The 16,887-nt window shown below is 34.3% G+C and overlaps 1 protein-coding gene across 1 annotated transcript; it reads right to left on the bottom strand.

Annotated features, from left to right (window-relative positions):
• Positions 1 to 11,580: 11,580 nt before the first annotated feature.
• LOC121796248 lies at positions 11,581 to 16,883 on the bottom strand. The gene is made up of 2 exons (XM_042195042.1): positions 16,568 to 16,883; positions 11,581 to 12,769 (listed from the first exon to the last, which is right to left on the bottom strand). The coding sequence occupies exon 2, from the start codon at positions 12,736 to 12,738 to the stop codon at positions 11,770 to 11,772; it is 969 nt and encodes a 322-aa protein (XP_042050976.1). The 5' UTR covers positions 12,739 to 12,769; positions 16,568 to 16,883; the 3' UTR covers positions 11,581 to 11,769.
• Positions 16,884 to 16,887: the final 4 nt, after the last annotated feature.

Genomic DNA, 16,887 nt, shown 5'->3' with positions numbered 1-16,887 from the left:
CAATCCATAGTCATATTCATATTTTGATAGTCGTGGCAACTTGTTAATTGTATTGTTCACTTATGTCAATGCCATGGCAAATGATGGGCTACATTTCTTTTTAGACCATTATATTTTTAAACTTTTCCATTTTTTGGGTCACTTATAAATTTTAAACTTTCTTAAATTTAGCGTGTGGGGTCTAAAATTCGCACACCCTTACCTTATGCTCGTTGTTGTAGATGCATTTGTAGTATTATGATTTCAACTTATATCCGCCTAGTCCTTAATAGTATCATCAAAACAATAATCATTATTGTTACAAATTCCATAAAAATTAAGTTTCACAATGGACATTTAATTTTACAGTTTTATATATTAGTTTCCGCCTTATATCATGACTTTATTATATGGTCTTGCAAAACTAGACATGTGCCAATAATTAGTATTTTTATTATATCTGTTAAGACATGAATATAAATTTACTTTCAGATATGGGTTTACTTTACAACGTAAGTTATGAGTACAATTTCCGGCAAAAATAAAATTGTTGACTAATAAAATTGGCTTTAACATATATGATGTATTGGCAACTATAATTGGTCGAGAGATTGACAAAATGTCAATGTCAAATGTACAAGCATCCATAATGGATGCCCGATCGCCCGAGATCGGGCTCGGGCGTCGTCGGACATCCATTGCAAGCGCCCGATGGATCGGGCGCCCGAGAGAGAAGACCGAAAGATCGGTCGTCCCCATTGCAGCTCCGAGCCCGAGCCCGATCTTGACTGTTTTTTGTGATTTTTCTTTTTTTTCTCTATTAAACCTTTATAAATACAACCCTCATTCACTTTAGATGACTAGTTAGTTTTTTTTATTTAGTAATTTAGTTTAGTAATGTAGTTTTTTTAAGCTAAGTATGATGTAGTTTTTTTAATTAAGTAATGTAGTTTTTTTTAAAAAAATTTGTGGTGTTTAATATAATATATTTTGATATTTTAGTAATTAAAAAAAATAAAAAAATAATATTAAAAATTAAAAATTAAAAACAAATTGAGTTTAATTGATATGGCTCCCACTAGGGTCAAACCATTGCAGAAAGAAGGGGTGTGCTGATGTGGCAACCACTAGGACTCCCACTAGGGCATCCATTGTGGATGCTCTAAGGACCATATTCTATAAATATATAAAAAAAACTCAATATGTTTAACACCGTATAGCAAAATTAAATTTTCGATGAATACTGTTTTTGGAGGGACCATGATTAATTTGATGCAATATCACTAATTACTTACCATTAGACCAAGAGTATGTTTTGGTGATTTCAATTAATAAGCATAATATAAAATCATCGACATAGTAGGTTATGTGATTAAATCATGTAACACAATATCGTGTAACAATATTGATTAGGCCTCACAAATCCTTACTAGCAGATTGTTATCGGCGTAGATCCGAACTGAACCTAAACACATTATGTTAAGAAAATCTTCGATACTCAATTTATGCATATGGACATGACGCGAACATGATAGCAATACGATTTTATCTGTCGACGCAATAGAAACCTTAGCTTCACATAACATAGCAGGGAGATGGTTCATTTCAAAATTTGACTTAAAGTCACAATATAGAACTATATCAGTTTGCATATACATGAATATTAGTTGACATCACAAAATATATCAGTTTTTACTCAATATCAGTTGGTTGATTCATGAATATCAGTCTTTAACTTAATATCATGAACTGATACGTTTTGTGATCTCAACTGATATTAATATATAAGAGAATTATTATGTTTTCAGTTCTAAAGTTCTCATTTCAAAAAATTGTCACCGAACTATTCCCAACATAATAGTCTGACAAGTCTAAATTTTCTAAATTTAAAGACTAGTATTAAAATAAACTATAACTAGTAAACTAATTAAGAATAAAAAATAATAATTATGATAACGGGTCACACGAATATGAGGCAATATTATCACATCCTTATACTAACATCATACTATAATTTGACATTGCCATCTTAATTACATATGTATTCATAATTCATGTCTTAATTCAGTTATTTAGTGTGAATCCATATTCATCCAATGAGAATAAGTGTGTGCAATGTCATGTTCTTCCACATTAATTACGCGCTAAACGGACTCCGTTTAATTCACACAACTAATTTAAAATCTGTAATGCTATCAGATACGCGACTCAATCTTGTTATCACAACGAGATCGATTCCGGAACGAGAAGAACGAATACTTGATATGAAAATGAATAAGCAAAAAACCAATTCTTGGAGAGTCAATGGAAATCTTGTGTTTTATTTGTGTGGAAGATTACAAAACTCTTGGATGAAAAAATTCTCTTTTCTTTTTTCCACAGCTCGGCTCTATTTAACTAACACTTATCTAACAACTAGTTCAACCTAACGGCTTTCATTTAAAGCTAACTAACTAGTCGCATCCGACGACGTGCATCAGTTAATAACAACTGTCAACTCCGAACTCGTTTAAGTTCGGCCAACACCGAGCACCAACACCGAGCACTGAGCACCGAGCTCAACACCGAACATTGAGCTCGGTTAATCCCTGAGCACGACTACAAACTCGACCAATCACCGAGCATGATTGCAGTTCGTCAGATCACTGAACAGCATATCGGTCCCTAATCGCCGAACAGTATATTGGTAACCGAACTGAACTGATTGTGCAGTTTTGCCCCAATCCTCATAACAAATCTCCACCTTGGGACATAACTGGACAATCCATAGATTTCATCCATCTTCCACAATCACTCCAGCTGAATCAGATTCACCAAATCCATGCAATACTTCAACTTAAGTCCGGGCAACACCTTTGTTAGCATATCAGCTGCATTGTGCTCAGTAGCTACCTTTTCAATCTTCACTGAGCCCATTTCAACTTCATCCCTCACAAAATGAAGCTTAACATCCACATGCTTGCTCCTCTCATGGAATGTCTGATGTTTTGACAAACATATGGCACTATTTGAATCACATAATACAGTCACAGCTCCTTGATCAACTCCAAAATCCGAGCAGATTCCTTTCAGCCACATGCTCTCCTTTACGGCCTCAGCCATGGAAATATATTCTGCCTCAGTTGTTGAGAGTGCCACCACAGATTGCAAACTCGACTTCCAACTTACAGCAGCTCCATACATGCAGAAAACATAGCCGGATTGGGACTTCCTTGTGTCAATGTTAGTAGCAAAATCAGAATCACAATATCCCAATAGAGGCTGTGCATCAAAATTCTTACTTCCATCAAACAGTATGCCATAATCCTGAGTACCATTCAGATACCTTAGTATCCATTTTAAAGCATGCCAATGCTCCATACCTGGATCTGCCATGTATCTGCTCACAACACTTATGGCTTGGCTGATGTCTGGCCTTGTACACACCATGGTGTACATGATGCTTCCCACTATGTTTGCATATGGGATTTTATCCATCTCTCTTCTCTGACTATCATCTTTAGGGCACTGATTTACACTGAGCTTAAACTGCTGGCTCAGGGGCACACTCACTGGTTTGCTTTTATCCATCTGAAATTTCTTGATCACATTCCTGATGTAATCTTTCTGAGTTAGCCATATCCTTTTCTTGTCTCTATCCCTTATGATCTCCATTCCAAGGATCTTCTTTGCATCTCCAAGATCCTTCATATCAAATTCAGATTTCAGATCACCTTTCACTAACTCCACCTCTTCCTTATGCTCTGCAGAGATCAGCATATCATCTACATACAATAGTAGATATGCCACAGCAACTCCACCTCTTCTCTTGATGAAGACACAATGATCATACAAAGACTTCTCAAAACCGATCTTATGCATGAACTCATTGAACCTGAGATACCACTGTCTTGAACTTTGTTTTAGACCATACAAGCTTCTTTTCAGCAAACACACCTTTCCTTCATTTCCTGGTTGGACAAAACCAGGAGGCTGCTCCATGTAAATTTTCTCTTCGAGCTCTCCATGAAGAAAGGCTGTTTTGACATCGAGTTGCTGCAATTCCCAATTTCTCTGAGCAACAATGGCAAGTAGAATCCTGATGGAGCTATGCTTTACCACAGGGGAGAATATTTCATTATAATCTACTCCCTCCTTTTGTGTAAAGCCTTTGGCCACCAACCTGGCTTTAAATCTGATTTGATTGTTGTTGAAGGCCTCAATTTTCTTCTTAAAAATCCATTTACAACCAACTGTTTTCTGATCAGTTGGCCTCAACACCAAAATCCATGTGTGATTTTTGTACAAGCTATCAATCTCCTCCTGCATGGCTAATAGCCACTGATCCTTCTCCGGACTCCTTATTGCTTCCTTGTAATTTGAAGGCTCATGATAGTCCATCTCCTCAGCTATGGCCAGTGCATAGTGCATCATATCAAAATCCTGAAATCTGGAAGGGAGCTTGATCCTTCTTCTGGTTCTGTCTCTTGCAACCAGTCTCTGTGGAGTCTTGATGTTACTTTCATGTTCAGAGGATCCACCAACACTGGTTTCTTGTGAATTTCTCACAGTATCTGGTGGACTTCTTACAGCATCAGATGAGGATTCCCTCTGACCCTCCACCTCAAACTCAACAGTCTGAACTTGCTTCATGAAGAAAGGCATTTCAGATTCCCTGAAAATAACATCCCTACTGATGACAACCTTCGTATTCCCTTCCTCACAGCACCATAATCTGTAACCTTTAACTCCAACCTGATAGCCTATCATCACACATCTGAGAGCCCTTGGTTCCAGCTTTCCTTGTTTGATGTGAGCATATGCTCTACACCCAAATGGTCTTAATTTTGAATAGTCTCCATAAGATCCATACCATCTACTATCCGGAGTCTGATTTTCAATGGCAGCAGAGGGGCATTTGTTGATTAAAACAACAGCTGTGGAGGCTGCTTCTGCCCAAAATGGTTTTGACATTCCAGATGCTATCAACATGCATCTTACCCTTTCAAGAATGGTTCTATTTATTCTCTCGGCGACCCCATTTTGTTGTGGGTTGTGAGGCACCGTTCTATGCCTTTTAATTCCTTTTCTCTTGCAAAACTCATCAAACTCATGGGACAAAAATTCCAGCCCATTGTCAGTTCTTAGGCATCTCAAAGGCTTCCCCTTTTCTAGCTCAACTGCAGTACACCACTCCTGAAATTTCTTGAAGGTCTCTGACTTTTCTTTCATGATCATTATCCAAACCTTTCTTGAAAAATCATCAACAAATGATAAGAAATACCTGCCTCCTCCAATGCTATTTACTGGTGCAGGGCCCCATATGTCACTGTGAACATATTGGAGAGGTTGTGTTGAGTTATGTTTGCCCACTCCATATGGCAGCTTCTTGTTTTTGCCAAGAATGCATTCTTCACACGATCCAATGGCTCTTTGTATCTCTGAATCAGCCATCTGAATAATGCCTTGCTTTACCAGCTGCATCAGCCCAGTGTCCCCCACATGGCCCAGCCTAGCATGCCAATTGATGGTCTTTTGTGTGTTGTTAGCTGTTCCAGCAACTGCCTCAGCTTTCAGATAATAGAGCACATTGTTTCTGACAGCCTTCATGATCATTTGGCCATCCTTTTTGACAAGCATCTCTCCACCAAAGAGAGTCAATTCGTAGCCATTCTTCTCAAGAAGACCCAAGGATATAAGATTCCTTTTAATGGATGGGATGTATCTCACATCAGTGAGAGTTCTGAAAATTCCATTGTCCATCCTCAAACATATGCTCCCAACACCCCTTACATCACACACATGGTCATCTCCCAGCAACACCGAGCCTTCAGATTCCTTTAAATCTTGGAACCAGTCGAGATTGGAGGACATATGGAAACTGCAGCCTGAGTCCATGATCCATAGCCTTGATAATGGGCTATCCTCCACCACATTGAGAGCTCTTGCCTCTTCAATTTCCTCAGTGATAGCTGCTGTACCATCTCCTTTGTGATTTTCAGATTGCTTTTTCTTCCAAGCAAAACAATTTTGCTTGATGTGTCCTGGTTTCTTACACCAGAAGCAGCTTCTAGATTCCTTTTGATCTCCTTCCTTAGATGATCTTGGCTTCCACTTGTCAGATGGGGGTTTCTTGAATTTGAATTGTTTCTTTGAAGTTGCCTTCACATTGAGGCTTTCAGCAGCTTGATCGATTGGCTTGCTGACACATTTCTGCATTGCCTTCAGCTTTAATGCAGAAAATACCTCCTCCAAAGTCACTTTCGAATCCCTTCCAAGAAGTATTGAGTCTTTGAATTGCTCAAAACTCTGAGGCAGAGCATTCAATAACATCAAAGCTTTATCCTCATCTTTCATGGGATCATCCACACCCTCAAGATCATCTATATACTTTCGAAAATCTTCCAGCTGATCCGCCAGATTCTTGGAGTCAGAAAATCTAAAGTTGAACAATCTTTGCTTGAGATGCAACCTATTGGAGATTGACTTCTCCATATATATTTTCTCCAATTTCTCCCACACTCCCGCGGCATCATCCTCTTTCTGAACCTCCCTCAAGACTCTATCGCTGAGGCACAAGACAATCGAGCTATACGCCTTGTATTCCAGTTCTTGACATTTCGCCGCATCCATCCCTTGAATCTCTTTCTTGTCCGTCTTGGATTTCACATAATCCCAGACGCCTTGCTGCATCAGAACAGCTCTCATCTTCAATCTCCACAGGCCGAAATCATTTTCGCCGGTGAATTTCTCAACGTCGAACTTTGCGGTAGACATTGTTGAATTCGTCGTCCTTCTTCGATTCCCACAGACGGCGCCAATTTGTAATGCTATCAGATACGCGACTCAATCTTGTTATCACAACGAGATCGATTCCGGAACGAGAAGAACGAATACTTGATATGAAAATGAATAAGCAAAAAACCAATTCTTGGAGAGTCAATGGAAATCTTGTGTTTTATTTGTGTGGAAGATTACAAAACTCTTGGATGAAAAAATTCTCTTTTCTTTTTTCCACAGCTCGGCTCTATTTAACTAACACTTATCTAACAACTAGTTCAACCTAACGGCTTTCATTTAAAGCTAACTAACTAGTCGCATCCGACGACGTGCATCAGTTAATAACAACTGTCAACTCCGAACTCGTTTAAGTTCGGCCAACACCGAGCACCAACACCGAGCACTGAGCACCGAGCTCAACACCGAACATTGAGCTCGGTTAATCCCTGAGCACGACTACAAACTCGACCAATCACCGAGCATGATTGCAGTTCGTCAGATCACTGAACAGCATATCGGTCCCTAATCGCCGAACAGTATATTGGTAACCGAACTGAACTGATTGTGCAGTTTTGCCCCAATCCTCATAACAAAATCTTTTGCCAATAATCATCATGTGCCATTAATTGTAATATAAGTTCGCATATATACAGTTTAGGATTGTTATCAAATACTAATTGCTTCATTACATGTGTGGAAAATGCAAGAGGAGTACATAATAGACCAATACAAATCAAAAGAATGTCAGATTTCACAAATCGAAATTAAATGGTACTATTATAGTTCATTATATTCCTCCATGACTTTTTTTTAATGGATAAATAAAATATGTTAAAATTACATTTGAACTTGAATACGAAATCTGTGGCATCGAGCATTAATAACTCTACTACTAGACTAACATATTCGTCTATGGTTGCAGATTGCTCATATGGTGTTACCATATCCTTCTTTTGGCATTGCCAGCTGATTTGGTAGTCATCATCTGTTTAGACCGATTGATTTTATTCGATTTCAGAGTTTATGATCAATAAATGAAGGAAATAATAGTATAAAGATATTATTGCGAAAGATGTCACATTGGATAAGAACCATTGTTGATGGAGAAAAAGATGAAAAAAATGACTATAATATCGGGCTTGCTTTTTCTATTTTATATTTTTATCTACTAAACATCCGATAAACATTATTATCATCATAAGACTTGGTATTATGATAGTCTATAAAATATCATATAGTCTTCCATTAGTATCTCAATCTTTTCCATAACTTGTAATTGTAAAGCGACTATTATTATTATTATTATTATTTCTAATTCCCTCATCATAAAAAATTTTCTAAAAGGATAATATTAATTTATTGTAATCGATTATAGAATTTTATTTGGAAGCTAGCAATATCGCAACATAATTTTTGAATAAACAAATATACAATGCAAAGAATAATAAAAAAGCAGTTGGACTTCATCATTCCCTGCCCATTTATCTATAAGTAAATGGGCCTAGGCTCATTGTGGTGGGCCCGCTACTCAATATGAGTCGTATGATCCATGTTCTTATTTAATTTGATTTATTTCTTATGTAGATGTGATATTTATAATTACGATTATAATGTTAACATTTTATTTTGAAAAATGAAGTTTTTTTAAGTGATAAATCTTATTTGCAAGACTTTCGAAACATTTGATTTGGTGTGGTGGTATATTACTTATTTTTTTTTTACTATCTCCGTCCACAAAAAACAGACTAATTTTACCATTTTGGTATATACATCAAAATTAGATAAATTTTAAATATGAGAAGTTTTTAACAAATATTAATCTTACAAATTATTCTAAATGTGGACCCTACAATCTACTAACACTACTTCCACCATCTTTTTCCTTCATCTCATACTTTACCATTTGCATATTAAAACTCTTATCATTTACAACTTTGTCTATTTTTTTTGGACAGAAGCAGTGATCGTATCTAAAAATTTATATACTATTTTATAGTAAAACAAACGCACCTAAAATCGTAACTGCATTGGCATATAAGGGGCGTGTGGCGCCCACGGTTTGGGCCGCGCACTAGGCGTATGGTGGGTTGGTATTTTTTGTTTTTATTTTAATTTTCAACTATACATTCACCTAAAATCCAAATTCAACTCATCACAAATCATACTCAATTTAATCCTTTCAGTTATATCTTCAGTTTTCATTTAATGAGTTTGGACTTTAAATTGTGCGTTCTTGGTTTTTTTTTATTTAGTAATTTGTTGTTTCAAATTATGCATATTTTATATTCAATTAATGTATTTATAGAAATTTTATTATGTAATTTTTAATTTTTTTATATATTTATTTTTATTTTTTCAATTTAAATAGATATATAAAATTAGCAAATAATAAAATATGATGATAAAAAAAATTGAATTGTGGCTTAAAATGAGGCTGCATTAGAGAGGTATTGTGGTTGATACAATTGAATAAGTGAGTTCTTATCTCTATATCACTTCTACTTTATATATTTTGTATCAAAACTTATAGTTATAAAAAATAATTTTTTCAAACTTTATTTTACTTTATACTCGTGATTTATATATTCTTCCTTATCTTTCAACCCAATCTCATGCAACAATATTTTCCCCTTTTTCCTCTAATTTGAGTCCATCTTTATATCTGCTATTGTAAGGCAATTTGCCTTCGTACGCATCACTTTAGTAAAAGCGTGTCAATTTAGTAAAAACTAAAAATAATTTCATAATTTCAACAGAATTTTTAAAAATAAGTTTATCAAAGACTTAAGCCCCTAACATCATCTCACTGCCAATTAAGTAAAAACTAAAAATATTATCACAATTTCAACAATTTTTTAAAAAAAAGTTTAATAAAAACGTAAGCCCATACATCATATCACTTGCATCAAGAAATTCGAGTCAGCACAATTACAAGCTGCCAAATTAGAGATAAGAAGATGGGTGGGAGCCTAGAACAATCCATCACATGGGTTGTAACGTTTAAGAGAGATAATAATGTAAAAGACGAAGGATGGAGTTGGAGATTAGAAGAATTGTGAAGAATAAGAGTTGAAATGATGTTGTCACATTGTAACTGAAGATAGAGTTTGCTATTACTACTCCAATTGTTTAATATTTTTTCCACACCTTTTGACTTCGATATTCATATCCCCAACTATATTATTCTCATTTCTCACCTGTCATTTTTTCTATAAAATTTTGAATTCCACAAATACTTCCAAAAATATAACAAACTTTTCCACATAAATTAATGAAAATTTGATTTTTGTGTGAAGGGAATTTTTTACAAGTTTCACACCGAAATTAAACTTTTGTAACGGAAGATTGAAACTTCAATAAATTTATCAATTCAAGAAAAAGTGGTTGCGAAATATTCCATCTCATCTGTGTTGAGTCGAATTCAAAATCAACAAAAAGATAGACGTGAGTAAAAAAAGATTGGTGGAAGTTCACATTAAATTTATGGTTGTATTAGGAAATAACCACGTTTTTAATGCATATTACCATTAAAAAAATAATGAAACTTCAAAATTGCAAATAGAGTAAGAAAATCATGTCAAAGGTACTCAAAACATTCCATTGTAAAATTTTCAATTTTTGATTTATTACATTATAATCTAAATCGTTGAATATTTGTCAAAATGGAGAAGCCAAGAGAAAAATAAACAAATTTGTATTGAACTAGATTAGTTTATTAGTTGGCAATTTTAATGAAACGAGTTTATTTAAATATTTTTCAAATTTAATTCAGATATTAAATAAATAAATTATACTAATGAAATAAATTACTCGATTTCATTTATTTTATTTTAGTTTGTATAAATGATTAATAAAGTGTTGTATGATTAATATGTAATTTAACAAAAAAAACTTATAAAATCTCATTTAATTTGATCTATAGTTTTTAAAAAGTTTACTAAGTTTAATTTTTTACAATATATGAAGTATTATTTTATGATTGTGAAGCTTTATAAATATTGTTTGGTTGGATGGTAGTAATATTTAATTTTAAGACAAAATTCGCGAAAGATTGATCTTGACTTATAAAATTTGGCATCACTCAGTGCAACAAAATTAATTTGGAAAAATTGTATTGAACAATCTTAAAAGTTCAATCTTAAAAAAACCGAATAGTCCTAAGACTCGCCTTACTCACGACAAAATTAATTTAGAACAATTTAATGTCGAACTATCTTAGAAGAAGTTAAACCTTGAAAAACTGAATAGTCCAATGCTCGCCTTACTCGACAAAATTAATTTGAACAATTTAATATCGGACAATCTTAAAAGAAGTTGAATCTTGTAAAGCAGAACAATCCAAGGCCCAGTCGCGACAATATTAATTTGGACCATACTATGATACTAATACTGAACAATCTAAGAAGTTAAATATCGAAAAACTGAATAGTCCAAGATTCGCTTTACTCACGACAAAATAAATTCGAACCAATTTATATCGAACAATCTTAAAAGTTTAATCTTGGAAAATTGAAAAGTCCAAGGCTACTCACGACAAAATTAATTTGGGCCAACCTAATATCGGGCAACAGAAGAAGTGAAATCTTGAAAAACCAAACAGTCCAGAGTTCAACCACTACGACAAAATTAATATGGATAAATTTAATATCTAACAATCTTAGAAGTTAAATCTTGAAAGCCGAGGCAAACGAACAAAATTATTTTGAACAATTAATATCGAATAATCTTACAAGTTGAATCTTGAAAAACCGAACAATCCAAGGTTCACCTTACTCAATTTAACTCTCTAATGTGTTGTGTTGTGTTGTGTTGCTTTGCTTGAAGACTATTGCACATTCAAGATAAAAAAAAAACAAAGATGCATTGCCATATTACTAAGAAGGATTTGTTACAAGACTCATGAAAGCAGACTAACATAACTCGGACCTCAGAAATTGAACGAAACTAAACAGACGCAACAAACACAAGACGCTAGAAGGAGAGCATGTATCTATCTAACCAAAGATAGATATTGTTTCATAGGTTATTACATCAAAAGAAAGAGTGACTCGCACCGACGTCTGGGGAGCCGACGCTTGGGGAGCCGGAAGGCGACTGCCTGTTGTTCTTGGGCACAAATTTCCTCATCCAGACATGCTTACCATTGATGGTGAACTTAGCCTTCATCGCCCCGTTGAGAATAGCACAAATGAATGCTGGCCTGAGGAACACGATTTTGGCATAAAGAGATTGCTCCTCGGGGTTGCTTACTTCCTGCATGTGGAACGACTCGATGCAGTTCCCAAAAACCCTTTCGAAGAACAGCTTCACCTCGTACTCATTCACTGGGTAGCCTTTGGAGAAGGTGACAAACATTGTCCTCTCGTTCCGTGACACCTCATTGTTGGCCTTACCTTTGCCACGAGAAGGGGAGGAATCGCCACCGGTGGCAGCAATTTCCATGTTAGCAATGCTTTGAGTCAGGCTGTCAACCGGAGATGGTTCAGGCACATAGTTGGCAGATGAAGTCGATGCAACATGGCGAGACGCCATCATCAACGGAGCTTGAACTGGAGCTTTGGCTAAAACACCATAACAGCTTGCCTGCAGTATATCGGACAATGATGGTAGACAGACTCCTCTTATCAAATTTTCGATCTCAATGAAAGTGGTAAGACGGTTATCAATGAAAAACTGCAGATAGATTTCCCTTTTCACAAGACTGCGGGTTAAGGGGATTTCAGTAGCTTTAGATGAGAAAGGGAACTGCGCATTTGTGCTCTTGATGCATGACACAGCTTCATCAGCAAGCTCGTTGATCAGAAATGGAGGAAGAGACAGGGCCTTACTTACAAAATTACTAAATCCCGTACGTTCCATCCATAGCCAGAAGCCCATTATGTACAGGCACTCCAAGGGATCACGCAGCAGATCCCTGATGAGAATAACATACAGTGATCTGTCGATCCCATGGAAAAGCTTGAACTCCTTCAGTGTCACTGTATACCGGGAACCATCCATGATGCTATCAACAGCTGCCCGGTGTTAAATCCTGAGAACACAAAGTACATTTAGAAAGTAGCCAGTTTATGCACATGAAAAAGTAAGTAAACAGCAGCACAGAAAGAAAGTGGAACCACACCAGCAGAAGGTGCTCTAGAGCCGTACCAGAAAATACAACATAAACAAGAAATGAAGAAAAAGGAACAGAAGGAAAGAAACATCAATTCATCAGGAAAACTCAAATCGCTGATTGAAATCACATGAAATTGGCTCCAGCTAGACTTCAAACATAACATTGTCTTTATTAGAGAAAATTTTTTCAGAAAAAAGGAAAAGTCTGTGCCTGAAAGGAAAGAAGCCTAGAAGTTCAACATACCAAGTGAAAATTTCAAGGCAGAGGTGAAAGAAAGATGCTTGAGAAGTCTACAATACAACCCCAATTTATACAAGTTGTTGAGGCAAGATAAGCACCCTAAATTCAAAATGAGGCCATGAAGTCGTTCTTATCATAACTACATAAAACAAGGGCAATTATTATTAATAGGTGGAATCACCACAAAAGAGAAATCATATTTGGTAGGTAGTAATTAATATTACAATTAGGATTACAGCAACGAATCCTGAAAATATGCATGATTTTTTTTGGTCAGCTTGCCTAGATATCAGTGTTAATTTCATACGCAAAGAATGGCGTTGATATCAAAGACCTCAAACCACCTAAATGACCATGATTCAAAGATTACAGAAACCAGGCTCTAACAAAAAGTTAAGATTAGTAAAGCTTTCCTATGAGATAACAAAAAGAAAATACATCTGGAAGCGGTTCAATCAGTTTAAGGCATTGCTAAGTAATTTGTAATCATATTTTCCAGTTTAACGCAATACACCTAATTAAGGGAAAGCACATTTGCCACATATGACAACAGGGAAAAATAAAGGCTAAGGACAATTAATGACATTTCTCATAAAGATGACAAATTTTAAATTTAGCCTTTTCATTATATTTTCAAGTAATGTTATCTCTAAGAATATAATATAGAGGTCACCATGTAGCAAAAAAAGAAATATTATAGTTTTGCCAACCACTTTGGTAAGAGATCTCACTTAGTCTGATAACTAAGTGGTCATAAAACCCAAGAAGCGAACACCTTAATCCAAGAATACAGTTCAAGATGCAGTATCTTATCTTTAGTTTAATTAAAATACAAATGGTTGGCTCATAATTATGGTTTGAAATGCAGTCTGGAGTGTTATTAACTATTCATGAAGGTCATAGATTCATAATGTGTGGTGAAATTTTTCACAAATATATTTAATCGAGTAGCAAAGTCTCATATATTAGCAAATATTGCTAAATACTCAAATTATTATTAGCACTAGCAACTATTTCTAAAACTCAAACTATTGGTTGATTACATATATTAGCAATTATTACTAAGCACTCAAACTATTGGTTAATTACACAAGAGCGAATGTCTGCTTGTTCAACGCAACTACGCATCTACGATTTTGTCGCTTCTACTTAACGGAGGTTCTTATATACGTCATTAGTAGATTCGATCATCCATTATTATGCTTGTCGTTTATGGCTCAATAAATGATTAGATAAACAACAAAATATAGACTAGCGAGGCTTCCGTACAGTTAATGCATAGCGGAAAGTGGGACAACAGCTTCAATATGATAGAACAAGTTTGCTCCGCGGTATGTGCACTGATAATTTTTACTAATAATTACTAAAATTTAAAGAGCGATTCAAATAAGGTCTTGTTTGCACCTTTTTGGCCCCTGAACTCGAAAGAACATCTCTACATGTCTCCGGAATATCATTAATTACATTGCAAATCTTTCTCAACTTTTCATTTCCCATTATGTCCCTGAATCACTTGAGGGCATAATGATCTTGATATTTTCTGAATTTAAATTTACACATATTACTTGCATATATTTATATATTGTTAGATGTATATGCATTACATTTAATATTTAATAATAATGATGATAAGTACTTTTATTTTTATTATTATATAAAATACATGTACATTATATTATCTAAAAATATATAAATATATGCAATAATATATATTTTTTACTTATTATCTACAAATACATGCAAATATTTTTTATAAATTAAAAATCAAGGGAAGTAGTACATGGAAATTATAAATGTAAATTTGAGTTCCAAAACTATTAATGAATTTAGGTCAATGCCTTCAAGGGGAATCTAGGATAGAAGATATAGGAAAAGGTGCAAACCCCATTTTTCCAAAGACTTATTTTGAAGTTCACTCTAATTTAAATTATTTCACTAATATTACAACTTAAATTACTTCAGAAAACCTTATTTATACTTTAATAATGTAGAATGTAAGTTTTTTGTTCTTCCTAGAGAGTAATACTCCCTCCGTCCCACCTCATAAAAACTTGCCAAAAATGGAAGTCGCCTAATTTTGTGAGACGGACCAAAATGGAAAAAGAAACTACATATATTTTATGGGAGGGAATATTGCATATCTACAACTATTAGGAAAGAGAATGATGCTATTTTACCCCTTTACATACTTATCTGAAGGGGATTAAGTGTATATTACATATTACTATGCATTAATAATTATTGGAATCCTCATTTAGATTTTTTATAACATAAATAATTTTGTACTATTACAATTCATCATTCCTGATGAAATATAAAATCTACCAATAAAGTTATTCAATAGTCATATCTTTTACATGTGACAAACATACACTTGGCTGGTGTACTTTAAAATTTATTAATACTAATTCTAAAATATCACTAAATATTGCATGTGTTTTATCTGAAAATTTTAAAAAAATAATAATACACCTATATATTCTAAAAATAGTAAATTTTCAAACAAATTATGAAAGGGAAATATTTAAGGATGTATTTACATAATGGACTAAATAATTAGACCACCATTCTCTCTAGGATGACTAATCAAAATCAGAATCAAACAAAATCACATGCACAATTAACAAGAGTGCAATAAACCTCATAACCGATTGATCCAAAAGGAAATGAATATGCATTTGTCGCATCGCATGCTACAGTTTATAGTTAATGTTGTAATCAAGACAAAAAAAAGTTACTTTCATTTATAAATTATTTTACACTACTACTATATTAACACATTTAAATGTATACATACATAATATGTACATATATAATTATAAATTTATAATGCTCATTAGATAAAAATGATATGATGTATAAAAATTACTAGAAAATACATTTAGTATCACTGTATCAGTGCCAACTTAAGTATATGAAATTTCTTATACACCTTGATAATTATTTTCAATAATAACGTTACAATTGAATACTAATTGCTCATATATGCACACAATATATAATTTTTCACATACCATCATTCTCTTCATATCATTTGATGTGAAAATTAATTGAATTTATGTCATCCTGGCAAAAAACTCTTCCCTTTCTATCTTCCCTTTCTACCTTCCCTTTGTTTTAGTTTATATGTATACATTATATAACAAATGTTTACCCGTATATATTATATATTCCATTTCCATAACATTGAGACAATGGTATAATGTTTCGTGTAGTAATAAACCATAAAGGATTATGACTTGAAGGTTCTTATGTTTGCCACCCCACTTATAAAAACATCCTATGCGTTAACAAACAGAAATTTTGCAGCGAACCAATTAAGTGAAAAGACATTTATGTGTAGCATGAGCATGAAGTAGAGCTATCAAGTTGAGAGTAACTTAAAATGCCCATGAATTTCCAAACAAATATTCAATAAGCTTATTCCATGCTAGGTTTAACAGTTTGTCAAGATCTAGCTATGCAATAGTGTACCTTTGAGGATTTCATCGGCCACTCCGCGGTTGCAACTTTGCCACTCCATCGAGCAACTTCAACAGTGGGATTCCTTTATATGCTCTTGCACAGATTGGCATTCCCACAAGTTAGTCATCTGGTAGAAACCAGCATAAATCTTAAGCTCCTCAACATATTGAAAGCAAAAGGAAGAAGGGAGTAGAAAAAAGGAAAGATTCTCAATAAACCAATATGTGAGAAAATTAAGAAATTATGTTAAGCAGTATAACTCCTCTCTGAGAAAGCAGACTTCACAAACTGATTGACACCAAATCCAAGAACAGAACAAAAATAGGCCC

Source organism: Salvia splendens, chromosome 3, assembly GCF_004379255.2.
Source record: "Salvia splendens isolate huo1 chromosome 3, SspV2, whole genome shotgun sequence".
Lineage (NCBI taxonomy): Eukaryota > Viridiplantae > Streptophyta > Magnoliopsida > Lamiales > Lamiaceae > Salvia > Salvia splendens.
Note: the sequence above shows the minus strand (reverse complement) of the source record. Positions and strands in the feature narration are given on the sequence as shown.

Excerpts from the sequence above, each read along its gene's own strand:
- LOC121796248 (XM_042195042.1), bottom strand. The coding sequence starts at position 12,738 with ATGGATGGTTCCCGGTATACAGTGACACTGAAGGAGTTCAAGCTTTTC.